This window comes from Mustela putorius, unplaced genomic scaffold, assembly GCF_011764305.1.
Source record: "Mustela putorius furo isolate JIRA1106 unplaced genomic scaffold, ASM1176430v1.1 tig00000695_pilon_pilon_pilon, whole genome shotgun sequence".
NCBI classification, from domain to species: domain Eukaryota; kingdom Metazoa; phylum Chordata; class Mammalia; order Carnivora; family Mustelidae; genus Mustela; species Mustela putorius.
Window position 1 is genome coordinate 1,724,959 of NW_025421447.1, and position 27,480 is coordinate 1,752,438.

General features: G+C 43.7%; 1 protein-coding gene across 1 annotated transcript; it reads left to right on the forward strand.

Annotated features, from left to right (window-relative positions):
• The first annotated feature begins 4,557 nt into the window (after nt 1–4,557).
• Nucleotides 4,558–11,717, forward strand: TCHH (trichohyalin). The gene is given in 3 exon segments (XM_045083056.1): nt 4,558–4,721; nt 5,659–7,509; nt 7,511–11,717. Coding segments are annotated over 3 exon segments (6,048 nt in total). The 5' UTR covers nt 4,558–4,583; the 3' UTR covers nt 11,570–11,717.
• Nucleotides 11,718–27,480: the final 15,763 nt, after the last annotated feature.

Sequence of the window (27,480 nt, forward strand, 5' to 3'; positions counted from 1 at the left end):
CTAGGATATAGACAAAGAATACCTAATACTTCCTTAGTTCTATTAATCCAGCAGAACTCTAACCTGAGAGATTTCAGCATGAACATAATATCAAAGTAGCTGAGTGATACAAATTTTATTTTCTCTTTTCAATGCTTCTGTAATGAAGAGCCCAAGCCTTGAAGCCAAGTAACAATATAATCCTGTGCTCTGGACCCAGCAGCATTCATCCTTAATAAAGGAGGATGATTCTTACAGAATGGAGCAGGAGCACTTGGGTCCTTCCTGGGTCAGTCAGTATACTTAGTATTTTCTGACCTCTCAGTGCCTCAGTCTCCAGTCTTATAAAAGAAAAATAATGAGATTTTCTGTCTATATAAAAAGAATGGGGATCCTCAGATTATTGGGTTTTTTGTTTGGTTTGGTTTTGGTTTTGGTTTTGGTTTTGGTTTTTGGTTTTTGGTTTTTGGTTGTTGTTGTTTTTTTGATGAACCATGAAGAGTGAACACTGCTCCATTTTAAGGATTCCATATTGGTCTTAAAAAAAATAGACTGACCAATATGTTAGGACTCAATAATTTTCTACATTCTTTGGCATTTGCCAACATTTTAAGGAGATAAAAAAACAATAAAAATTCTTTCCCTGTCCAAATATTATGTCAGAAGCTTCTTTTTAAACAGGATTTTAAAATAATGATAGCGTTTTAAATAAAAGAACATTATATAATGATGAGGGCCACTTCATTAGGATAATATCCAACCTGATTTTAGAATTTAGCATTTGAATCTGCTTATAATCTTTCTGACTATAGACAAAGTGCAGCAAGAAAAATAGGCTAATTCTCTTAGGTTTCTATATATTCTGCCTTATGTTGTGTTGACTTTAAACAAGAGTAAGTAAAAGAGCCATCACTGGATTAAAGATCAAGCTTCATTCATAATGGGGGAGGAGTTCTTCTGTTACTATGAAAGCAATTTCAGCCATTTTCTCAAGGCTATTCAGAAGCACTTTGGGGGGAAGTTTCCTTCTGTATAATTTTGCTTGCTCAACCATGATTTTAGAATAATTAATATATTCCCTTTATTCTCACAGAAACTAATTAGTCTCCCTTTGAGTGTATTAACTACAGGAAGATAATAGAATCAGACAAATGCATCCTACCACCTGGGCTGAGGTTCCCAACAGATCACACACTGGAGGATGACAACAAAATCAGACACAAAGCAGGTTTTGTCCAGGGAACTCCTTGAAGGACAACCACAGAAAAGCTATCCCTCTGTGAGAAATAGAGGTTCTGAGATTATCTGTGGTTACATTGTACACAGTGCTCATGAAGGTTCTATCATGATGGTTCTATCCTAGAATCCAAAGATTAAAGAACTATATAAATCCCTAAATAGAAAGGAAAGAAGAAAAATGTTCACTTTTCATTAAGTAGCTACTACATTAAGTTTACTACCAGATCCCAAGAAATAATGGCAGTTCTAGGAAAATTCCTAGATCATAGTCTTCAGTGTTAAAGTCCTTAAGGATACAGAATTGAGCCAGGCTTACAATTGTCTTCTCGCCATTTATCACTTCCACTTTCCTCTCCACCCAACTCTGGGACAGCAGCAGCAAGTGAGGAGAGAAACAGAAGTCAACTCCATGATCATTTGGACCAATCTGCACACAATGTACTAGCCATCAAGATTTAGGTTCTAGGGCGCCTGGGTGGCTCAGTGGGTTAAGCCACTGCCTTCGACTCAGGTCATGATCTCAGGGTCCTGGGATCGAGTCCCGCATCGGGCTCTCTGCTCAGCAAATAAATAAATAATCTTAAAAAAAAAAGAAAGAAAAGATTTAGGTTCTAAATCTTCACATTCTATTAAAGGGCCCTACAGTGTCTCCTCAAAATTCAGAAAACCAATAGCTGGATGTGTTGGACAAAGGAGAAGATAATAATGCTGAAAGCCATTGAATCTTTAATAGTCTCCATAAATCTATTGTGAACCAAAGTTTCATATATTCCGAAATGTAAGGGTAGAAGTCACTGACACCAAGGATAAAATCCAGTTCCTTACAATAAAACAGCACTGAGATTTGCAAATGATCACCAGGGTTGAGAAAGCCCTGACAGATATAATGGGCTAGAATGACCTATTACCTTAATGTGCTTCCAGGAGAAGCAGACTCAAGTGCTTAGGTGTCATAATCATTAGTAACTTAGGCTGAGTAGGATGATTATATCTACAATAATGCATTACACCAGCTCTTTTTCTCCAGGGGCATTGATATGTTAATGAGAAAAGAAATCAGCAAACTTCATTTAGATGTAATATCCTAAGAATGAAATTTTATAGATTTCATGTTCTCTTATGAACAATTAATGAAAACATATTTTAAGGTGATAAAATTGCTTCCCATGGAAGCAATCCCAAATCTGTAGGAAAATCATCATTAGACCCAAAAAATATAAATGCAAACTTTTTCCCTTTTTTAGAGAAAAAACTGAAAACAATTCCTTACACTCTCATCACCCTAAGAATTGCTATATTAATTTGTTCTCATCAGTTTATGCTAAAGTTTCTCTTTAACCCCACTCTAGAATTTATATATTTTATAAAGTAAATGGCTTAGAAGTTACTACTTTTTTATGAAGTCATAATTAAGATTCTGAACATTAATTTTTTTATCTCACTTTTATTTAATTTTAGCACTTTAAGAAAATTATAGATTCTGTCAAATAACCTATCCATTCCTGTTAGGTAGGACTAGTACCTTAACTGTCAGAAAGTAAGGTCTGTGAACCTCGTGCCAAATACCTACGTGAGCAAATAGTGAGATAAACAAGTCCTTCGTGGAGACCAAGGTGGAGCTGGGCTTGGTTAGGAATGAATCAGGCCATCCCACAGAGTGGGTGTCTCCTTCCCAAGTTGCTCTTCAGGGCACAATTAAATCCCCTATAAAAGGCCCAGCTCCAACTGTCCGTACACTTGCCAGCAGTGTCAGCGAGGGCTCAACTTCCTTTGGTGAAGTGGGTAAGTCCCAGTCAATTGGGATCATGTTCTTCTGTACGATTCACTTTACAGCTGTAGTAGACATTCAGTGGGGGAGAGGAGGGTCTATAGACCAGAAAGGATCAGTATCTTACAGTGATATCAAACTTCCACTAACTCCATGCCATCTTATAACTGAAGCTATCACTCAAATGGAAACATAGCTCTTCTTCCAAGTCTCTGAATTCTATAAGTTTGTTTGCACATCAGGTGTTGGAGGATGTCATGTGTGATTCTGGGTTCTTCTTCCTAAAAACTGCCATCTCAAAAGATTGTCAACCCTCAGTACTCTTTCTGTATTTGTTCTATTCAATATGGGCCATCTTCATATAGTTATGACATCTGAGGTATTGGAGTTGAGAAGTAATTAAAGAAACCAGCCAAAAACTGTGTATTTGCAACATATCTGTGTTAATGCTGACAACATGTACTCCATTTTCTGCATAGTTATTTCTGAATATTATAATGCCATATTTGATAGGAAGAAGTGGTGTTTAATCTTAGAACTTGTGACTTATAAATTATTCTCCTAGATGTGATGTATGAACTATAAGGTTGGAAAATAATCAACATTCCATTTTTATTTTTCTGGTTACCACCAAATGTTTTACTGCCACAATTAGATTTGCATGGCCTCTATCCACTTTTTCTTTTATTTTTTTTTAAGAGAGAATCTTTTTTTTTTTTAAGATTTTATTTATTTATTTATTTGATAGACAGAGATCACAAGTAGGCAGAGAGGCAGGCAGAGAGAGAGAGAGAGGAGGAAGCAGGCTCCCTGTGGAGTGGAGAGCCAGATGTAGGACTCGATCCCAGGACCCTGAGTTCATGACCTGAGCCGAAGGCAGAGGCTTAACCCACTGAGCCACCCAGGCACCTGGCTTCTATCCACTTTAAGATTACTTTCAAATCTTCCTTGACCCTTTGGCTTTCCCCTATTCTCTGTTTGTGTTTTTTTTTTTTTTAAGATTTTATGTATTTATTTGCCAGAGAGAGAGAGCACAAGCAGGGGATGCAGCACGCAGAGGGAGAAGCAGGCTCCCGGCTGAGCAAGGAGCCCAATGCTGTACTCCATCCCAGGACCCTGGGATCATGACCTTAGTGAAAGGCAGATGCTAAACCAACTGAGCCACCCAGGTGTCCCTCGCCTATTCTCTTTATTCAGCTATAAAGTAAGAACCTTATGAGTAACAACATATCAAATTTAAATTTCTACACCCTTCTCTTGACTATCTGATCCAACATATGCTAGGGAGCAAGAAGAAAGAGAAGGAAAGGATATGGATAATCTAGATTGAGTGGACAATCAAAAGCTGACTACAAGATAGTCTGAGGATTATTCCCTGCCTTGAAATTTCTCAGAATCTGTCTTCCCCTTTCTAAGTACAATATTTAAAGATAAAAAACTTTGAAAGCCCAGACTGAAAATAGCTACTGGTTGTAAATTTAGAGATCTGACTGAACGAGTATGGATGAGGCCTCCCCAAGATCAGAAACAGAGTTCTGATTCTGAATCCTCTTTCATTCTTCTAGATTTACTTGAACTTGAAGGAAAGAAAAAAAAAATGTCTCCACTTCTGAGAAGCATCTTCAATATCACTGAAATGTTCAATCAATATGCCTCACATGATTGTGATGGGGCAGCACTAAGCAAAAAAGACCTGAAGAACCTCCTTGAAAGGGAATTTGGAGATGTCCTTCGGGTAAGAAATAATACAAAGAGAAAATCTACTGATTTAGGGTTATAAAATTTCTTCTCAGGAGAGATCATAGCAAAGAATGGCAACATATCCATTTTGTACCATCACAGCTCTACACTACATTCCCTATCCACTTATCTTTTTTTAAGATTTTATTTATTTATGAGAGAGAAAGACCATATGAACTCAAGTGCAGGGGCGTGGGGGGGAGGGGTAGAGGAAGAGAGACAAGTAGACTTGTGCTGAGTGCAAAGTCCATTGCCAGCTCAAAACCACAACCCTGAGATCATGACCAGAGCAGAAACCAAGTGTCCAGTCTGGTGCTTAACTGAGCAGCTTAGGTGCCTCCACCCCCATTCATTTCTGAGTATTCAGCTGGCATTATAGTCTGAGAACTAAGGAAGTTGTTAGCAACTATTTCATGTACTTGATGGCAATGAATGAACTGTGCATGGGAAGTAACCACCAAAGATGTCAGATCAAACTAAACTTGGAAGGAACTTACATTTATTTCCAAATTTAAATAATTAAAATCAGCCCATTCCCTAGTAAAATGGTGTTAACATGCATGCCTTGTTCTGTTTGCAAACATGGGATAAAAATCGATCAGGAATACTGGCTATTTCAGACAGAAATGGCTGCTGTAAAACTTCATAAATTTCCATTGCATTTCTCTTGAGAATTAGTTCATTCTTAACCAGCTCAAAAGAAGATGGATTCTTTTGACCGGCATTAAATTACAAGTTACAAAAATTTTCAACAGATGTTTTAAAATGAAGTGTTCACATTTTACACAGGTACAAGACTTAATACATATTGGATGTTTTTCTAATTGCTCTTAGTGTCTTTTGAGTCAGCATATCACAAAACATTCATCGTGGGGAAAGTTTACTACTTGTAAATAGCACATTGTACAATTTTTGTTTTCATTTTTTAATAGAGACCACATGACCCTGAGACAGTAGATCTGATCCTGGAACTTCTAGATCGAGACTGTAACGGGCTCATCGATTTCAATGAATTCCTCCTGTTCGTTTTCAAGGTAGCTCAAGCTTGTTATTATGCTCTCAGCCAGGCCTCCGGGCTGGATGAGAAGAGGGCCAAGTGTGAGGGAAGGGAGAACCCATTACAAGAACCCAGGCAAGAGGACCAAAGGAGATTTGAGCCCCAGGACAGACAATTAGAAGAACGCAGGCAGAAAAGGCAAGAACTGGAGAGGGAACTCGCTGAGGAAGAGAAGCAGCGGCTGCAGAGGCGAGAACCGGAAGAGCGCCTTGAGGAGGAAGAGCATCTGCAGGGGCGCAAGGGTCGGGAGCTAGAGAAATTTTCTAACCAAGAGCAAAGCCAAGAGAGGCGGGAGCAGCGAGAACTCCAGAAGGAAGTGCAGCTGCAAAGGCTAGAGCGCCAAGAGCAACGGGAGCGGGCGCTCCAGGAAGAGGAGCAGTTGGAACCGCAGAGACTCAAGGAGACGCGCTTGCCGCAGGAGCTGAGGCGCGTGCAAGAGAGACGCGAGCAAGAACTGAGGCGCGAGGAGCAGCGCTTGGAGCAGGAACTGCAGCTCAAGCAGGAGGAAAGACGTGAGCAAGAACTGAGGCGCGAGGAGCCCCGCTTGGAGCAGGAGCTGAGGCGCCAGCAGGAAGAAAGGCGCAAACAGGAGCAGAGGCGGGAGCAGGAGGAGAGACGCCAGCAGCTGAGGCGCGAGCAGGAGAGACGCGCGCAAGAACTGAGGCGCGAGGAGCAGCGCTTGGAGCAGGAACCGCGACTTGAGCAGGAAGAAAGACGTGAACAAGAACTGAGGCGCCAGCAGGAGGAAAGGCGCAAACAGGAGCTGAGGCGGGAGCAGGAGGAGAGATGTCAGCATCTGAGGCGCGAGGAGCAGCGCTTGGAGCAGGAGCTGAGGCGCGAGCAGGAGCTGAGGCGCGAGCAGGAGAGACGCGAGCAAGAACTGAGGAGCGAGGAGCCCCGCTTGGAGCAGGAGCTGAAGCGTGAGCAGGAGCTGAAGCGTGAGCAGCAGCTGAGGTGTGAGCAGCAGGAAAGACGCGAGCAGGAGCTGAGGCACGAGGAACAGCGCTTGGAGCAGGAGCTGAGGCGGAAGCAGAAGAGACGAGAGCAAAAACTGAGGCGCGAGGAGCCCCGCTTGGAGCAGGAGCTGAGGCGCGAGCAGCAGCTAAGTCGTGAGCAGGAGGAAAGACTCGAGCAGGAGCTGAGGCAGGAGCAGGAGGAGAGACGCCAGCAACTGAGGCGAGAGGAGCAGCGCTTGGAGCAAGAGCTGAGGCGCGAGCAGCAGATGAAGCAGGAGCAGGAGGAGAGACGCGAGCAGCTGAGGCGCGAGGAGCAGCGCTTGGAGCAGCAGCTCAGGCGCGAGCAGGAGCTGAGGCGCGAGGAGCCGCGCTTGGAGCAGGAGGAGAGACTCGAGCAGCAGCTGAGACGCGAGCAGGAGGAGAGACGCGAGCAGCTGAGGCGCGAGGAGCAGCGCTTGGAGCAGCAGCTCAGGCGCGAGCAGGAGCTGAGGCGCGAGGAGCCGCGCTTGGAGCAGGAGGAGAGACTCGAGCAGCAGCTGAGGCGCGAGCAGGAGGAGAGACGCGAGCAGCTGAGACGCGAGGAGCCCCGCTTGGAGCAGCAGCTCAGGCGCGAGCAGGAGCTGAGGCGCGAGGAGCCACGCTTGGAGCAGGAGGAGAGACTCGAGCAGCAGCTGAGACGCGAGCAGGAGGAGAGACGCGAGCAGCTGAGGCGCGAGGAGCAGCGCTTGGAGCAGCAGCTCAGGCGCGAGCAGGAGCTGAGGCGCGAGGAGCCGCTTGGAGCAGGAGGAGCAGGAGGAGAGACTCGAGCAGCAGCTGAGGCGCGAGCAGGAGGAGAGACGCGAGCAGCTGAGACGCGAGGAGCCCCGCTTGGAACAGGAGAGGCTGAAAGAGCAGCTCAGGCGCGAGGAGCAGCTGAGACGCGAAGAGCCGCGCCTGGAGCAGGAACTGAGACGTGAACAGGAAGAGAGACTCGAGCAAAAGCTGAGACGCGAGCAGGAGGAGAGACGTGAGCAGCTGAGACGCGAGGAGCAGCGCTTGGAGCAGCAGCTCAGGCGCGAGCAGGAGCTGAGGCGCGAGGAGCCGCGCTTGGAGCAGGAGGAGAGACTCGAGCAGCAGCTGAGGCGCGAGCAGGAGGAGAGACGCGAGCAGCTGAGACGCGAGGAGCCCCGCTTGGAACAGGAGAGGCTGAAAGAGCAGCTCAGGCGCGAGGAGCAGCTGAGACGCGAAGAGCCGCGCCTGGAGCAGGAACTGAGACGTGAACAGGAAGAGAGACTCGAGCAAAAGCTGAGACGCGAGCAGGAGGAGAGACGCGAGCAGCTGAGACGCGAGGAGCCCCGCTTGGAACAGGAGAGGCTGAAAGAGCAGCTCAGGCGCGAGGAGCAGCTGAGACGCGAAGAGCCGCGCCTGGAGCAGGAACTGAGACGTGAACAGGAAGAGAGACTCGAGCAAAAGCTGAGACGCGAGCAGGAGGAGAGACGTGAGCAGCTGAGACGCGAGGAGCAGCGCTTGGAGCAGCAGCTCAGGCGCGAGCAGGAGCTGAGGCGCGAGGAGCCGCGCTTGGAGCAGGAGGAGAGACTCGAGCAGCAGCTGAGGCGCGAGCAGGAGGAGAGACGCGAGCAGCTGAGACGCGAGGAGCCCCGCTTGGAACAGGAGAGGCTGAAAGAGCAGCTCAGGCGCGAGGAGCAGCTGAGACGCGAAGAGCCGCGCCTGGAGCAGGAACTGAGACGTGAACAGGAAGAGAGACTCGAGCAAAAGCTGAGACGCGAGCAGGAGGAGAGACGCGAGCAGCTGAGACGCGAGGAGCCCCGCTTGGAACAGGAGAGGCTGAAAGAGCAGCTCAGGCGCGAGGAGCAGCTGAGACGCGAAGAGCCGCGCCTGGAGCAGGAACTGAGACGTGAACAGGAAGAGAGACTCGAGCAAAAGCTGAGGCGCGAGCAGGAGGAAAGACGTGAGCAGCTGAGACGCGAGGATCCCCGCTTGGAACAGGAAAGGCGGCAAGAGCAGCTCAGGCGCAAGCAGCAGCTGGCTGAGGAGGCGGTGGAACAGGAAGAGGCCGAAGAGCGGGGCAAGAGCCGCACCCCAAGGTGGCAGTGGCAGCTCGAAAGTGAGGCAGAAGCTCGTCAAAGCAAAGTCTACTCCAGGCCCTGCTGGCAGGAGCAGAAGCACTGCCCGGAGCGGGAGGAGAAGAGGCGGCGCCAGGAGCGCGAGCGGCAACTCCCGGAGCAAGAGGAGGGCGACCAGTGGCAGCGCGGGTTCCGGCCCCTCCGGGAGGAGCGCGAACTGCGGCTGCAGCGGGAGGAGCAGGCACGCCTGCAGAGGGAGGAGGAAGAGCCGCGCCCCGATTTCAGATGGCAGTGGCAGGCTGAGAAAGAAAGCGAGAGGCGCCGCCAGAGGCTGTCGGCCAGGCCCGCGTCGCAAGAGCTGCGGGAGAAGCAGTTAAGAGCGGAGGAGCGGCAGGCGCGGGAGCTGTTCTGTGAAGAGGAGGAGCAGCGCCCCCAGCGACTTGAGAGGGAGCTGGAGCAGGAGGTCCGTAAGGAGAAGCAGCTCCAGTTGGAGGAAAGCTTCCAAGAGGACCGAGAGAGGAAGCTACACCAGGAAGACCAGCGCCACGACCAAAAATGGAGGTGGCAAGCAGATGAGGAAAGCCAGAGACGCCGCCACACAGTGTACGCCAAGCCAGCTGAAAGAGAGCAGCTGAGGGAAGAAGAGCAGCTGCAGAGGGAGGAACGCGAAAAGAGGCGCCGCCAGGAGCAGGAGAGACAATATCAGGAGGAAGAGCAGCTGCAGAGGGAGGAACGCGAAAAGAGGCGCCGCCAGGAGCGGGAGAGACAATATCGGGAGGAAGAGCAGCTGCAGCAGGAGGAAGAGCAGCTGCAGAGGGAGAGGAGGCGCGAACAGCGCGACAGGCAATATCTGGAGGATGAAGAGCTGCAGCGCCTAGACGGGAAGCGGCAATTCCAGGATGACGATCAGCGCGGTGATCTGAAATGGCAGTGGCAACCAGAAAAGGAAAATGAAGTTCGTAATCATAGGGTTTACTCCAAACGCAGAGAGAACGAAGAAAAGATTCAGGAGGACAAGAAGTTCCGCCAGGAGGAGCAGCTCCTGCAGGAAAGGGAGGAACAGCTGCGCCGCCAGGAACGCGACAGAAAGTTCCGTGAGGAGGAGCAGCTCCTGCAGGAAAGGGAGGAACAGCTGCGCCGCCAGGAACGCGACAGAAAGTTCCGCGAGGAAGAACAGCAGCTGCGCCGCAGGGAACGTGAGCAACAGCTTCGCCAGGAGCGAGACAGAAAGTTCCGAGAGGAGGAGCAGCTCCTGCAGGAAAGGGAGGAACAGCTGCGCCGCCAGGAACGCGACAGAAAGTTCCGCGAGGAAGAACAGCAGCTGCGCCGCAGGGAACGTGAGCAACAGCTTCGCCAGGAGCGCGACAGAAAGTTCGGCGAGGAGGAGCAGCTCCTGCAGGAAAGGGAGGAACAGTTGCGCCGCCAGGAACGCGACAGAAAGTTCCGTGAGGAGGAGCAGCTCCTGCAGGAAAGGGAGGAACAGCTGCGCCGCCAGGAACACGACAGAAAGTTCCGCGAGGAGGAGCAGCTCCTGCAGGAAAGGGAGGAACAGCTGCGCCGCCAGGAACGCGACAGAAAGTTCCGCGAGGAGGAGCAGCTCCTGCAGGAAAGGGAGGAACAGCTGCGCCGCCAGGAACGCGACAGAAAGTTCCGCGAGGAAGAACAGCAGCTGCGCCGCAGGGAACGTGAGCAACAGCTTCGCCAGGAACGCGACAGAAAGTTCCGCGAGGAGGAACAGCGCCTGCAGGAAAGGGAGGAACAGCTGCGCCGCCAGGAACGCGACAGAAAGTTCCGCGAGGAGGAGCAGCTCCTGCAGGAAAGGGAGGAACAGCTACGCCGCCAGGAACGCGACAGAAAGTTCCTCGAGGAAGAACAGCAGCTGCGCCGCAGGGAACGTGAGCAACAGCTTCGCCAGGAGCGAGACAGAAAGTTCCGAGAGGAGGAGCAGCTCCTGCAGGAAAGGGAGGAACAGCTGCGCCGCCAGGAACGCGACAGAAAGTTCCGCGAGGAAGAACAGCAGCTGCGCCGCAGGGAACGTGAGCAACAGCTTCGCCAGGAGCGCGACAGAAAGTTCGGCGAGGAGGAGCAGCTCCTGCAGGAAAGGGAGGAACAGTTGCGCCGCCAGGAACGCGACAGAAAGTTCCGTGAGGAGGAGCAGCTCCTGCAGGAAAGGGAGGAACAGCTGCGCCGCCAGGAACGCGACAGAAAGTTCCGCGAGGAGGAGCAGCTCCTGCAGGAAAGGGAGGAACAGCTGCGCCGCCAGGAACGCGACAGAAAGTTCCGCGAGGAAGAACAGCAGCTGCGCCGCAGGGAACGTGAGCAACAGCTTCGCCAGGAACGCGACAGAAAGTTCCGCGAGGAGGAACAGCGCCTGCAGGAAAGGGAAGAACAGCTGCGCCGCCAAGAGCGCGACAGAAAGTTCCGTGAGGAAGAACAGGAGCTGCGTCGCAGGGAACGTGAGCAACAGCTTCGCCAGGAGCGAGACAGAAAGTTCCGCGAGGAGGAGCAGCTCCTGCAGGAAAGGGAAGAACAGCTGCGCCGCCAGAAGCGCGATAGAAAGTTCCGCCAGGAAGAGCAGCTCCTGCAGGAAAGGGAAGAACAGCTGCGCCGCCAGCAGGAGGAGCGCCGTGGCCAAGTCTGGGAAAAAGGAGACATGGGCAGTCAGCAGTCTCTGGAGCCTGGCAAGCGTCAGTTTGCCAGTGTCCCGGTGCGCTCCAGCCCTCTCTATGAGTACATCCAAGAGCAGAGATCTCAGTACCGCCCATAGAAGATGCTGCCAATATCCGGACACCTACCAAAGCTTCCAGCAAAAGAAAATGAGGAACACTGGATACCAAATGACTCAAATGTTTCTGGTTGTGGGAGAACTCTCTGATGTTCCAAAATCTTTTTTTCCAAAACCTTAAAGTACACTTATTTCATGAACCTTTTACTCTTGCCTTTTATTCTTCCTGAAATAATTCTTTACTGCAGGGTGTCTTTGCTCTTTGGTGCAGATATGGTGTGCATTTTTTTAAAACATAAATAATTTGTTTAAGGAGTTCTGTTTGGAGAACGTTAATCTGTTGCTTTCCAAAGTTGCAAGAATATAATTTAAGATTCAAAAATAACTGGGTCTTTTTTTTTAATAGTTGATCCATTGTTTGGAGAGTTTCAATATTTTTAATGTTCAGTTGGTATTTCTTCTTGAGCCTAAACGACATTAACATTTACCTCCAAATAGACTGGCTTTTGTGACATAATTAGCACAGATTCTGCAAGGGGACTGAATTTTTACAACCTTGAAAGCACAGGGGGAGTGACTTCTACAGAAAAACTCCCTCTGAAATCAACCCCTAATTGGAAGAAAGATCTGTTATGAAGAAGGTTTAGCTTCAAGACTTAGAATTTGAATTCTTTTTTTTTTTCACACTTCATAAACACTTAAAATATCATGGAGCAAAAGCAAGCTGTTTCTCAAACAACTCCACAGTTCAAATTTTAAAACTCTCTACTGTAGTCTGTAGTGCTCAGTTTCTTTTCCCCCAGTCTTTGATGAGTTTGAGAATTTTACTATCTTCGTTCATTTTAACTGAGAAGGAAACTGCTCAGGATCCTGTAAGCATCTATTTAGCTCTAGAGCCAATAAGCAATCACAGCATTTGGGGGGAGAGAAAGGGAAATTTTGTGAAAAGAAGGGCAAGTTCCTAGAGGCCCTTAGATAAGACCCATCATCCCACAATCCTTTGAGGTCTATTGATACTACCTTGGAGATGTTCTTATTGAAATGATTGGACTATGTAAAAAATAATAAATGTTTGGCAAATAATTATTTTGTCTGTTCTGATTATGCATCAAATCATAGTTCAAGATCTAATGGTCTTAACTGATGTAATATTCCACATAAGGGTATTTGGCTACTATTGTCTATGTCTAAATATGAAAAAGGAAAAAAAAAAACTATTTTCCCCAACCATTTTTCCCTGTAAGGTTGAACCCTGTATTATTTGCATCTCCAACCTGCAATTCTCTTTCCAAGTGTTTTTATTCTTGACCCCACAGCTTTCTATTCTAGCAGTGACTCACTAGTTAGGACATTATACAACGTTATTTGAATAATGTGTTTATACAAATTATTTGTATAATGTGTTTGTTAATTCTTCCTTTTGATAATACAGCAGTTTTCTTGCTCTCTGGTGTCTGATAAGCCAAAGTAAAAAATTGCTAAAAGTTCAGCTCAATATTATAGAAATTATAGATTATCTATTGACTTAAGCAACATAATCCATGAGGTGACACAGTCAGAAGATGCTTATTACTAATCAGGCCAAAGTATAAAATTGTTATCTAATAATCCAAACCCTCCTGTGCCACCTGCTGAACTCTACATTCAGTACCTTAGTACCTAGGAATAAGTCCAGGAAGGCCCTGATCGAGGATCGAGGAAAGGATCATTTCTAATTGTGAGGGTCATGGGTGAGAAGTTCTAAGTTACAGACACTTAACATTTTGATCAATGGTAGAGACAATAAAGCAAAGCTTATAGCTCCCGAGAATCATTCTGATAGAGTAAGGTGACATTTTCTACAAGAAGCACTGGGCTCTTGCTCACTTTAATGCAAATAGCAGGTACCCACAAAAGACAGAATCTGGGAATCCCCTGATATTACCTTGGAACTTCATCTCTTTCAAATTATTTCTAACTGGAAAAATTCTTTTTCTCTTAAGGCAAGTGTAAACTTTTCCTTACTTAGGAATCTTCACAGAAAACCCAGAAGAGCCTGATTGGCTTTCTCCCAAGATCCTCTCAATGGCACCATTTCAGAGCCTCCTTATAAATATCAGCCCCAGGATACTCCTGAAATTTACACTCATCATCTAAGCTACAGTTCAACTATAATAAAAACAATCAAAGCCCTTCAGACTTCTTACACACTTTACAAGATGAGAAAAGAGCCAATTTCCAAAGAAGAAAGTATTGTTTCATCACAGTTATAATAACATGTAGTTAGAAAAAAAAAAAAAATGCCAGCCAGTCCATGCCCTATGGCTCTTCTTTTAGTTGCTGGCAAAAGAACATGCTGGCAATCCAACTTTCCTGCTGCACCTGTTAATGTACATGCATGGGCAGAAACTTGAAGCTGTTGGGCAACTGGCTGCTTACCTATAAACTGGGAGCTCTAGTAACATAAACTGGCTCCTCCTGGGGAATGGGGTTTAATACATATAATCTGTGATGGAAAAGCTGGTCTCCATCTTATGGGCTGAATTATGTTCCCCATAGAGGTTCATATGTTGAAGTCCTAACCCTCAGCATATTAAAATGTAGTCATATTTGGAGATGTAGTATTTAAATAGGTAATTAAATTAAAATGAGGTTATTAGGTGGGCCCTAATGCCATACAAATGGTGTCCTTATAAGAAGAGGAAATTTGGACACAGACATGGAGGGAGGGAAGATGATATAAAGACACAGGAAGAAAATGGCCATCTACAAGGCAAAGATAGAGATCCCTGGACAGATCCTTCTCTCATGGCCCTCAGAAGAAACCAACCCTTCCAACATCTTGATCTCACACTTCTAACATCCAGAACTATAAGAAAATTAATTTATGTTGGTTGAACCACCCAGTCCATAACACTTTGTATGATAGCTCTGGCAAACTAATTCACCATGTAAGGTGAGGTTATGCTGGGAAATATCTGTATTATCATCTGATGATCTTATTTATCCTTTGACATTTTACAAGCAGATCCTGGTTACTCAAAGACACTTTACTAAATCTGCCATAGTTTCTATGGTGCAGTGGAAAGACTGCTACAAGGAATCAGAAATCTGAGATTCATTCATTCATTCATTCAGCAAATATTTATTGAGTCCTTGCTATGTGCAAGGCATTCTAAGGCACTATGCATACAGTAATGAAATAGTCCTTCTCACCCATACCATCATTCACTATCTGTGTATTCTTGTGAAAGTCACGGGCCTTCTGGGCCTCATTTCGTATTATGAACTATGAGACTGAAATAGCTATCACCAAGGTTATTCCTAGGACTGAAAAAAAAATTAATTCTAACATTCAGTTTGTTCAACTGAAACTCTAAAAGCAACACAAATAATGCCTCACCCCAGCTTCTACCCTGAACTAAGAGGAATCAGGAAAAATAATTAACTGATGGTAATTATCAGAGCCTACTTCTAACTTCAAAGATCCTACCTTTCTAGCCAATCAGATCTGAAGTTCCTTCCATTTATCTCCCAAATTCTTCTCCAGAGTGGTTTCCTATTATCCCAAGTTTATTCATTAAGGTAGAAGATGCTAAACCTACCTTATTTTATTTTATTTTACTTTTTCAGTGTTCCAAGATTCATTGTTTATGACCACACCCAGTGCTCCATGCAATACGTGCCCTCCTTATATAATACCCACTACCAGGATCACCCAACCTCCCACCACCCTCTCTTCCAAAACCCTCAGTGTGTTTCTTGGATTCCACAGTTTCATGGTTCTTCTCCCCTCTGATTTTCCCCAATTCACTTTTCCTTTCCTTCTTCTAATATCCTCCATGTTGTTTCTCATGCTCCACAAACAAGCAAAACCCATGATAATTGACTCTCTCTGCTTGACTTATTTCACTCAGCATAATCTATTCCAGTCCCATCCATGTTGATACAAAAGTTGGGTATTCATCCATTCTGAGGGAGGCATAAAACTCCATAGTATATATGGACCACATCTTCCTTATCCATTCGTCCGTTGAAGGGCATCTTGGTTCTTTCCACAGTTTGAGGACTGTGACCATTGCTGCTATGAACATTGGCCTTCTTTTCACTACATCTGTATCTTTGGGGTAAATACTCAGTAGTGTATTTTCAGGGTCATAGGGAAGCTCTATTTTTAATTTCTTAAGGAATCTCCACACTATTTTCCAAAGTGGCTGCACCAACTTGCATTTCCACCAACAGTATAAGAGAGTTCCCCTTTCTCCACATCCTCTCCAACACATGATGTTTACTGTCTTGTTAATTTTGGCCATTCTCACTGGTGTATGATGGTATGTCAAGGTGGTTTTGATTTGAATCTCCCTGATGGCTAGTGATGATGAATATTTTTTCACGTGTCTGTTAGCCATTTCTGTCTTCTTTGGAGAACTGTCTGTTCATGTCTTCTGCCCATTTTTTGACATGATTATCTGTTTTTTGAGTGTTGAGTTTAAGGAGTCCTTTTAGATCTTGGATATCAGCCCTTTGTCTGTAGTGCCATCCATGGGTTGCCTCTTTGTTTTGTTGATTGTTTCCTTTGCTGTGCAAAAGCTTTTTATCTTGATGAAGTCCCAAAAGTTCATTTTTGCTTTTGTTCCCTTTGCCTTTGGAGACGTGTCTTGAGAGATGTTGCTGTGGCTGATGTCGAAGGGGTTACTGCCTGTGTTCTCCTCTAGGATTTTGAAGGATTCCTGCCTCATAGTGAGGTCTTATATCTATTTTGAGTTATCTTTCTGTATGGTATAAGAGAATAGTTGAGTTTAATTCTTCTACACATAGCTGTCCAACTTCCCCAGCACCGTTGATTGAAGAGACTTTCTTTTTTCCACTGGATATTTTTCCTACTTTGTCAAAGATTAGTTGACCAGAGTTTCAGGTCCATATCTGGGCTCTCTACTCTGTTGACTGGTCTATGTGTCTGTTTTTTTGCCAGTACCATGCTGTCTTGGTGATCACAGCTTTGTACTAAAGCTTGAAATCAGGCAACGTGATGCCCCCAGGTTTCTTTTTCTTTCTTAATATTTCCTTAGCAATTCGGGGTCTTTTCTGGTTCCATACAAATTTTAGGGTTATTTGTTCTGGCATTTTGAAAAATGCCAGTGGAATTCTGATCAGGATGGCATTGAAAGTATAGATTTCTCTGGGCAGTATAGGCATTTTAACAATGTTGATTCTTCTGATCCGTGAGCATGGAAAGCTGTTCCATGGAAAGCTGTTCCATCTTCAATTTCTTTCATGAGTGTTCTGTAGTTCCTCAAGTATAGATCCCTTACCTCTTTGGTTAGGTTTACTCCCAAGTATCTTATGGTTCTTGGTGCTATAGTAAGTGGAATCGATTCTCTAATTTCCCTTTCTGTATTTTCTTTGTGTATAAGAAAGCCACTGATTTCTGTACATTGATTTTGTATCCTGCCACATTACTGAATTGCTGTATGAGTTCTAGTAGTTTGGGGGTAGAGTCTTTTGGGTTCTCCATACAAAGTATTATGTCATCTGTGAAGAGAGAGTTTGACTTCTTCATTGCCAATTTGAATAACTTTATTTCTCTTTGTTGTCTGATTGCTGTTGCTAGGACTTCTATTACTATGTTGAACAACAGTGGTGAGAGCTGGCATCCTTGTCGTGTTCCTGATCTCAAGGCAAAGGCTATCAGCTTTTCCCCATTGAGGATGATATTCCCTGTGGGTTTTTCATAGATAGATTTTATGAAGTTGAGGAATGTTCCCTCTATCCCTACACTTTGAATCGTTTTAATCAGGAACAGATGCTGTATCGTGTCAAATGATTTTTCTGAATCAATTGAGAGGACCATGTGGTTCTTCTCTCTTATCTTATTGATTTGTTCTATCACATTGATTGATTTGCAAATGTTGAACCATACTTGAAACCCAGGGATAAATCCCACCTGGTCTTGGCAGATAAATCTTTTTAAGGTACTGTTGGACCCTATTAGCTAGGATTTTGTTGAGAATCTTGGCATCCATATTCATCAGGGATATTAGTCTGAAATTCTACTTTTTTGTGGGGTCTTTGCCTGGTTTGGGGATCAGGGTAATGCTGCCTTCATAAAGAGTCTGGAAGCTTTCCTTCTGCTTCAGTTTTTTGAAACAGCTTCAGAAGAATGGGTATTATTTTTTCTTTGAAAGTTTGGTAGAATTCCTCAGGGAATCTGGCAGGTCCTAAGCTCTTGTTTTTTGGGCGGCTTTTGATCACTGCTTCAATCTCATTACTAGATATCAGTCTATTCAGGTTGTCAATTTCTTCCTGATTCAGTTTTGGAAGTTTATAGTTTTCCAGGAATGCATCCATTTCATCTAGGTTGCTTAACTTATTAGCATGATAATAATTTCTGATGATTATTTCTATTTCCTTGGTGTTAGTTGTGATCCCTCCCTTTTCATTCATAAGTTTATTAATTTGGGCCTACTGTCTTTTCTTTTGGATTAGTTTGCCAATGGTTTATTGATCTTACTGATTCTTTCAAAGAACCAGCTTCTAGTTTCATTGATGCATTCTACTGTATATCTAGTTTCGATCTCATTGATCTCTGCTCTCATCTTCATTATTTCCCTTCTTGTGTGTGCGATTGACTTAATTTGTTGGTGATTCTCCAGTTCTTTAAGGTGTAAAGACATCTGGTGTATTTTGTATCTATGAAGTATACAGGCTTTCAGTGTTTTTGAGGGAGGCTTGGATGACTATGTATTTCCCCCTTAGAACCACCTTTACTGTATCCCACAGGTTTGGGACCTAAGTGTCTTCATTCTCATTGGTTTCCATGAATTGTTTAAGTTCTTCTTTGACTTCCTGGTTGATCCAAGCATTCTTTATTTTTTTTTCTTTATTTTATTGGTGAGAGAGTTTCTTTTTTAAAAAAATTAATTTATTTATTTTCAGAAGAACAGTATTCATTATTTTTTCACCACACCCAGTGCTCCATTCAATCCGTGCCCTCTATAATACCCACCACCTGGTACCCCAACATCCCACCCCACCGCCATTTCAAACACCTCAGATTGTTTTTCAGAGTCCATAGTCTCTCATGATTTACCTCCCCTTCTAATTTACCCCAACTCCCTTCTCCTCTCTAACACCCCTTGTCCTCCATGATATTTGTTATGTTCCACAAATAAGTGAAACCATATGATAATTGACTCTCTCTGCTTGACAAGCATTCTTTTTTTTTTTTTTTTTTTTTTTTTTTTTAATTTTTTATTTTTGATAAACATATATTTTTATCCCCAGGGGTACAGGTCTGTGAATCAACAGGTTTACACACTTCACAGCACTCACCAAATCACATACCCTCCCCAATGTCCATAATCCCACCCCCTTCTCCCAAACCCCCTGCCCCCGGCAACCCTCAGTTTGTTTTGTGAGATTAAGAGTCACTTATGGTTTGTCTCCCTCCCAATCCCATCTTGTTTCATTTATTCTTCTTCTACCCACTTAAGCCTCCATGTTGTATCACCACTTCCTCATATCAGGGAGATCATATGATAGTTGTCTTTCTCTGCTTGACTTATTTCGCTAAGCATGATACGCTCTAGTTCCATCCATGTTGTCGCAAATGGCAAGATTTCATTTCTTTTGATGGCTGCATAGTATTCCATTGTGTATATATACCACATCTTCTTGATCCATTCATCTGTTGATGGACATCTAGGTTCTTTCCATAGTTTGGCTATTGTGGACATTGCTGCTATAAACATTCGGGTGCATGTGCCCCTTTGGATCACTACATTTGTATCTTTAGGGTAAATACCCAATAGTGCAATTGCTGGGTCATAGGGCAGTTCTATTTTCAACATTTTGAGGAACCGCCATGCTGTTTTCCAGAGTGGCTGCACCAGCTTGCATTCCCACCAACAGTGTAGGAGGGTTCCCCTTTCTCCGCATCCTCGCCAGCATCTGTCATTTCCTGACTTGTTGATTTTAGCCATTCTGACTGGTGTGAGGTGATATCGCATTGTGGTTTTGATTTGTATTTCCCTGATGCCGAGTGATATGGAGCACTTTTTCATGTGTCTGTTCGCCATCTGGATGTCTTCTTTGCAGAAATGTCTGTTCATGTCCTCTGCCCATTTCTTGATTGGATTATTTGTTCTTTGGGTGTTGAGTTTGCTAAGTTCTTTATAGATTCTGGACACTAGTCCTTTATCTGATATTTGACAAGCATTCTTAAACAAGGTAGTCTTTAGCTTCCAGGTGTTTGAATTCCTTCTGAACTTTTTCTTGTGGTTGAGCTCCAGTTTCAAAGCACTGTGATCTGAGAATATGCAGGGAATAATCTCAATATTTTGGTATCAGTTGAGTCCTGATTTGTGACCCAGTATGTGGTCTATTCTGGAGAAAGTTCCATGTGCACATGAGAAGAATGAGTATTCTGTTGTTTTAGGTGGAATGTTCTGTATATATCTATGAGGTCTATCTGGTCCAATGTGTCATTCAATGTTTTTGTTTCTTTATTGATTTTCTGCTTGGATGATCTATTACTGAGAGTGGCGTGTTAAGATCCCCTACTATTAATGTATTCATATCAATATGACTCTTTATCTTGATTAACAGTTGTCTTATGTAGTTGGCTGCTCCCATATTGGAGGCATAAATATTTACAAGTGTTAGATCTTCTTGGTGGATAGTCCCTTTAAGAATGATGTAGTGTCCTTCTGTATCTCTGACTACAGTTTTTAGTTTAAAATCTAATTTATCTGATATGAAAATCGCTACCCAGCCTTCTTTTGAGGCCCATTGGCATGAAAGATGCTTCTCCATCCCTTCACTTTCAGTCTGGATATACCCTTAGGTTCAAAATGGGTCTCTTGTAGACAACATATGGATGGGTCCTGTCGTTTTATCCAATCTGCAACCCTGTGCCATTTTATGGGTGCATTTAGGCCATTCACGTTGAGAATCATTTTTGAGAGATATATTTTTATTGATATCATGTTACCTGTGAAGTCCTGGTTTCTATAGATTGTCTCTGTAAATTTCTGTTCAATGATATTCTTGGGTTTTTTCCTCTTTCATAGAGCCCCCCTTAATATTTCTTATAGTGCTGTCTTGGTGGTCACATACTCTTTTAAACCTTGCTGATCCTGGAAAGTCTTTATCTCTCCATCCATTTTGAATATCATTCTTGCTGGATTAAGTATTCTTGGCTGCATGTTCTTTTCATTTAGTGCCCTGAATACACCTTGCCAGCCCTTTCTGGCTTGCCAGGTTTCTGTGGACAGGTCTGATGTTATTCTGATGTTATTCCTCTGTACATAAAGAATCTCTTCCCCCTAGCTGCTTTCAAAAGCTCCTGTCCAAAATTATGATTCATCATTTTCACAATCAGGTGTCTCGAGGTCTTTCTAGATTTGTGATCTTGGGGGAAGACCTTTCTGCCTCTAGGTCACAAATGCTGGTTCCATTCCCATTTCCCAAAATTTTCATGGTGAATTTGTTCAACTATATCCTCTAGTCTTCTTCTTTCTCCGCCCACTCTGTGATTCCAATAATTCAGACGTTGGAATGTTTCATGGCATCATTTATTTCCCTAATTCTGTTTTCATGGCTTCTAAGCTATTTATTTCAGGCCTCCTCCTGATCCTTTTTCTCTATCAGTTTGTCCTCTAGATCACTAATTCTATCTTCTGCCTCATTTACCCTAGCTGTTAGAGAATTTAGATTAGATTGGAATTCATTGATAGCATTGTTAACACCTTCCCTGGTGGTTTTCACCTCTGCCCTAATCAATTCGATTTTGTCATTAATGGCTTTCTCCATCCTAGCCATTGCCTGGATAATTGTTAGCCTGAATTCCCTTTCGGACCTACTGTTTATGTCCACATCCAATAGCTCTGATGGAGAGGGCACAGTCTCTGAATTTTTCCTCTGATGGGCATTCCTGCTCCTAGTCATTTTGGTGAGAGATGGCTGAGGGGATGTGTAGCTGAATATATCAACCATGGTCCAGGCAAGGTGCACCCAGGAACACTTCTGAGCAATTGGGAGTCCCCATCAAAAAGAAAGAAAAAAGAAAAAGAGAGAGAAAGGGAGAGACAGGAAAAAAGAAAAGAGAAGACCCAGCCTGAATGGGCCCCAAAGGTAAGATTTATAAAGTATACAAACAAAGACAAACAAAAAGACCAACAAAAGTAAATGACAAGAAAAAAAAGAAGAAGAAGATGAACCCAGCCCAAATGAACCATAAGTATAAGTTTTATATACGATCAGAATAAAAACAAATACACAGAAACACTGACAGAAGAAGAAGATGGAAGGGTGGTTGTAAATTCTCAGTGTGGGCGAGGAAGGTTATTTTGATTCTTCCTGGGTTTACCTTGATACCTTTGTTAAAGGACTCAACTTTCCTGATATAAAGGGGGATTAAAACTGGTTTATATATAGGGTTAGAAATGACAGGGAAAAGAGGATTACCTTGAAGTTTATCTCCATATGAATATTTTAAAAAAGAGAAAAGCAAATGAAAAACACAGATATATGTATCAAAAAAGTTCAAGTTAAAAGGTTATTATGGAATTTGTTGTACTGAACCTCTCATTATGATGGTAAATAGGTTAAAAACATATAAAAAATCAAAAAGAACAAGAATAGTGGGAACAAGTTAAAAATAAAAGTTGTATCTATGAAGTATACAGGCTTTAGGGCAATACCAGGAGCTTAATATCTTCTTTTCCTCTGATATTGTGCTTTTACAGTTTTATGTGGACCCTGTGGTGACTGTCCTCTTGTTTTGTTTTGTTTTACTTTGTTTTGGCTGGCTTTCTGGAGGAGAGGCCTGCCCTGTGGATTTTCTGGCAGTCTTGCCCCCAATCAAAGGTCTGGACTCTGAGGAAATGGGCTTTTCAGACTTTTGTTCTCTGGAGGCTTTTTTGTTTGTTTCTTTCTTTCTTTTCTTTTTTGTTCTCTAGAGGATTTTTTTTCCTTTTCTTTTCTTTTTCCTCCCCTTGGCAGCTTTTGGAGGTTCTTCGGTTCTTCAGAGGTTTAGAGGAAAGCAAACTGCACCCAGACCTCTGTCTCAGAGAGAAGCCTCAGTCTGTTCCCTTCTAGGTGCTCCAGAGCACATAAACTCCCCCTCTCTCACCTCCCAGAGCATGACCCCCGCCACAGTCTCAGGGGTAGCAGGAGCTCCCGCTTGTGCCCTGCTGCTACCAAAACCACGAGAGGTACTAGTTCAGAGAGTTGGCTTCCTTGGCTGCCTCTGCCACAGCTGTCTGGTCAGGTCTAGACCCCTGGAGAGGTCCCAACTGGAGATAGCACACTGATATTTTCACACTGGCTGGCAAGGGTTGGGAGTGTTCAGATTCTCGCTGGTCCTAGAGAGCACCAGCTAGCACCCTCACAGACCTCTCTCAGGGGAGGGCATGGAGGGCGACTCAGACCCTGGTCACAGGGCACAAGTGCAGAGTGCAACAGGCTGTGATTCTAGAGAGTGCCAGCTGGCATCCACACCAGTCTTTCTCACATACCACCACCTCTCATGGGTGCCCCAGCAGCTCAAGGACCAAGACCCAACTTCTTCACTGCACTCTCTCTGGCACAGTGCCTGTTGTGGCTGTCCTGGGTCTGTGGGCTTAAGTCCTCGTCCCTAACCTCCCAATTCCACCAACTTCCCCTTAAGATCTTTTGCTCTTTTTGAGTGCATTTACCCAGACTCCAAGTTAATGCTGGTCCCCAATCACAGGGCACTCTCGTATTGGGGTATTACTTTCCAATCACTCTCTTCTGGTGGCTCCCTCCCCCTTTTGTTTATCTTCCAATATCAGTCCGATGTTCCCACTCCGCTTTACCTGTCCATTGGAGTCTTTTGCCCCAGTAGAGATCCAGAAGTGTATAATTCTAATCTCAGGCTGATTTCATGAATGATCAGAGTGCTTTGGTAGATAATCAGCTCACTTTAGGGGACCGGTTAAAACAATACCTCCTACTTCTCCACCATCCTGCCCCTCCAAACCTAAGTATTCTTTTGTAATTCTATTGTTCTTTTTTTATTTCATTTATTTATTTCACTTCATTTTTTTATTTAATTTAATCTAAAAATACTATTTTATTCTCTGATTTTTGTTCTCTGGTCTTGCCTCAATTAATCTCTTTGGAGTATATTTGAGTGTTGTTTTTGTTTTTGGGTTTTTTTCATTTCTCTTCTGCTTCCTGAACTATATCTATTTCCCCTGGGTTCAGTTTGTCTGTTTATCTTGTGGGTTTTGGTGGTTTTTTTTTTTTTTCATGCTGCTGATTTACTGATATGCCTAAATATTCTTAGTTGCCCCTTTATACCAATTTAAAGATCTGAGTTTCTTCTGATTTAAATAAATAGGTCTGTTTTCACACCAATTCTCTTACCTAGACGGGAACTTGCAGCAGGCTGGATGAGCAACCTGTCAATTTGCAGAGAAATGGCTGTCAGGATGCAGACCTGCCCTTTCCCCATGCCCCACTAATTTCATATGGAGAGGGTTTTCCTAGAGTATTAATATCTATACTAAATGCCTTAGCTTTCAGTCCATCTATTGGTCAGCAAATATGACAGAGCACCTACTGTAGTCCAGATACACATACAGCTTCTGAGGATAATATGGAAAATAAGATACAGAGTCCTGCCCTCAAGAAGTTTACACTTAACCATTTCTAGGACTTTTGTTCAATCTCTTTAGGGAAGAGCCATTTGGGGTTTTGCTAAGAAGGTTGGGCAGTATATGCTCAGATGTCTATGTTCCGTGCTCTAAAGTGGAGGAGGGATATGGTTATGGCCACTGAGACAGAAGTTCCTCACATAAACTCTCAATTACTTTCCCTGTTTAAAGCCTCACTTCCTACTCCCACCTCCATTGTACCTGCTAATTCTGAGTCCAGAGTTTCTCCAGGTTTTGATGGCTGGACCCGCCCTCACCTTTGCCCCTCCTTCATAACATATTCAGCACTGTGCCTTTCTCCACCTGTTTTAATTGAAATGTTCTATGTACATTCAATCATCCACTTTTCAACTTCCATAAATTTCCTAAATCTAAGCTATAATCTCTAGTTCTGCTTATAATTTTTATTTATTTTTTTCTTCCTGTATATTTTTATTTTAGAAAATTCCCGGAGAGACATAAGGATATACATTTTCTCAGTCCACCATCATCCTGAACACTTTTACAATAAGAAAAAAAGATAATGAAATTATAAATATAAACTAAAGTCTTCTTTTTTGCTTGCCACATATTACAGAGATTCATTAAAAATTGCTTTATTGGGCGTCTGCGTGGCTCATTCATTAAGCATCTGCCTTTGGCTCAGGTCATGATCCCAGGGTCCTGGGATTGAGGCCCACATTAGGCTCCCTGCTCAGCGGGAAGCCTGCTTCTCCCTCTCCCATTCCCCCTGTTTGTGTTCCCTCTTTCTGTGTGTCTCTCTCTGTCAATTAAATAAAATTTTTAAATAATAATAATAATGATAAATTGCTTTAATAGCAGAGCGCCTGTGTGGCTCCCTCAGTTAAGCGTAGGATTTAATTTCAGCTCAGATCATGATCTCTGGTCATGAGAGCTAGCTCCATATCTGGGCTCCACACTCAGTGCAGAGTTGGCTTCTCTCTCTCACTCCTTCTCTGCCCCTGCCTCACTCACACATAGCTCTCTCTCTCTCATAAATACATAAATATTTTTTAAAGTTGCTTTATTAACCATCTCTTCCAAAGTAGCCATCATTTTGGTTTTATTTGAAGCTTCATGGAAGACTTCAGTTGTGACCTTTGAAAGTAAGAGGCTCTTAAACATAGTTTTATGTTTAAATATGTTTCTATTTATTTGTGTATATAGGTATGTATTCATTTGTTTCTTTAAGAGAGACAGAGAGATAGCATGCATGTGAGGGGGGAGGGGCAGAGAGAGACTCTCAAGCAGACTCCCGCTAAGCTGAGACTGCATTCCAGGACCCTGAGATCATTACCAGCCTAAAATTAAGAGTTCAGCACTATTGCTCCTCAGCCTTTTTGGCTAAGATCAAGTGAAGAGTCCAGGGCTTAACAGAATGAGCCACCCAGGCACCCCAGACATAGTTCTTTATTAATCAATTTCTTTTGACTCTGTCTCTCTCCCTTTCTTCATTATCCCTATGCAAAATTAGAAGGGACAGGGCATGTTGAAAGGACTATTAGAGATAATCTTTTTTTCTAAGATTTTTTATGTATTTATTTGACAGACAGAGATCACAAGTAGGCAGAGAGGCAGGGAGAGAGAGAGGAAGGAAAGCAGGCTCCCTGCTAAGCAGAGAGCCGAACTCGGGACTCAATCCCAGGACCCCAGGATCATGACCTGAGCCAAAGACAGAGGCTTTAACCCATTGAGCCACCCAGGCTCCCTAGAGATATCTTCTTAAAAGAAGAAAGGGCAGCCCAGGTCTTTTCCTTGGTAATAGAATTGTTTGTAGTTTATTGCATAGTAGTCTAAAGAATTTTTTTAAACAAAAAATCATTCTTATCCTCTTCCCATTTCTCTCCTGCTTCTGCCATCCCTTAAGTCACCACCCACCCAGAAATATGGGTATTAATAAATGGTCTTAAGTAAGCGCCGAAAAAATAAGAATGCCTGTAAAAGAGCTTTAATTGTTCAAGATACAACCCTGACCTTCTAAATAGAAAATATAAGCTAAAAACATAGACATTTAGGATTGAAAGAGTTCAATGTTCTTCCCTGTAAGCCGCTCCGGCCTTGCCACATGCTGTGGCAGTACTCCCCCATTACCTAGCCAATGGATTGTAATTCAGCCTCTATTTGACAGTTCCAGGAACAGGGATCTGGTTACCTTAAGAACAGTCTACATCATTGACAGACAACACTGTTCCTTAAAGAGTTCTTAATAAAAACTAAAGACTTCTTTTTAGAAATTGTCAATCACTGATTCTAGCTCTATTCTCTGGCATTACACAGAATAAGGAATACTAATAGAGATACCATGAGCTCAGAGATATTCTTGAGGCATTTCAATTCTAAATCCAGGCTTTCTGTTTACTAGGCACATGGCCACAGTGCCCAGTAAGAGCCTTAACTTCTTTATTTATTAAGAGAGGATAATAACTACCTAAAAGGTCTATGAGGATTAAGTTAAGACCGCCCATGTGAAGTACCTGACCTGTCTTAAGTGTTCAATGAATATAAGCTCCTTTCTCTTCCGATCCCATTCCTTATCCCCATGAAAACCCTTCAAACATTTGAAAACAGCTGTTATGTTTCCCCTACGTCTTTCTTTCCACTCCAACCTTGAAAATACTGTTTACTTCAGCCATTTCTCATGAAACTGTCCTGTAACCTCCAAAACAGGGAGACAGAATTTGCTCAACTTTAAACACCCCAGTGCCTGGCATAGTGCCTGGAAAATAGTAGGTACTCCGGAGATTTTGACTGATCAGAATTAAGATGACCTTCACATGCCAATCCCAATTCTCAGGAGGAGGCTTCTGCATTTTAGGACAGTACTGAGAAAATTTTTTACAGGTGGGAACTATCAACATAGATTCCCCACCCCCACCCCAACACTCAGTTCCACTGTACTTGTACTTGCTTTGATTATCAGGAGGAACAAAGCAAGATTTTGCTCGATATCAATGTTGCCCTTAGCCTCAGTCTTCTTGTAAAATTACCTCCCTCTGCATCCCTCCATGCTATTGGTCTTGGCTTTTAATAGTTGTTTCATGGGTCTGTTTCTTACATGCTTTTATAAGCAGGCAAGAATGTTTTAAAACTTACCCTGTTCTCTTTTTAAATATCTAATAAAACAACTAATCCAATTCTCTGATTAATTAAATATTCTCTGCAAAAAAGGACAGAGATCTAGATGGCAATAAAAACATTTACCAGTTCAGCATCTCAGGCTCTCTCCTACCTGTCCTCAGATTGGTCATTTCTAGGTCTCCCTCTCCCCTTTACATAAAGAACACCGCGATA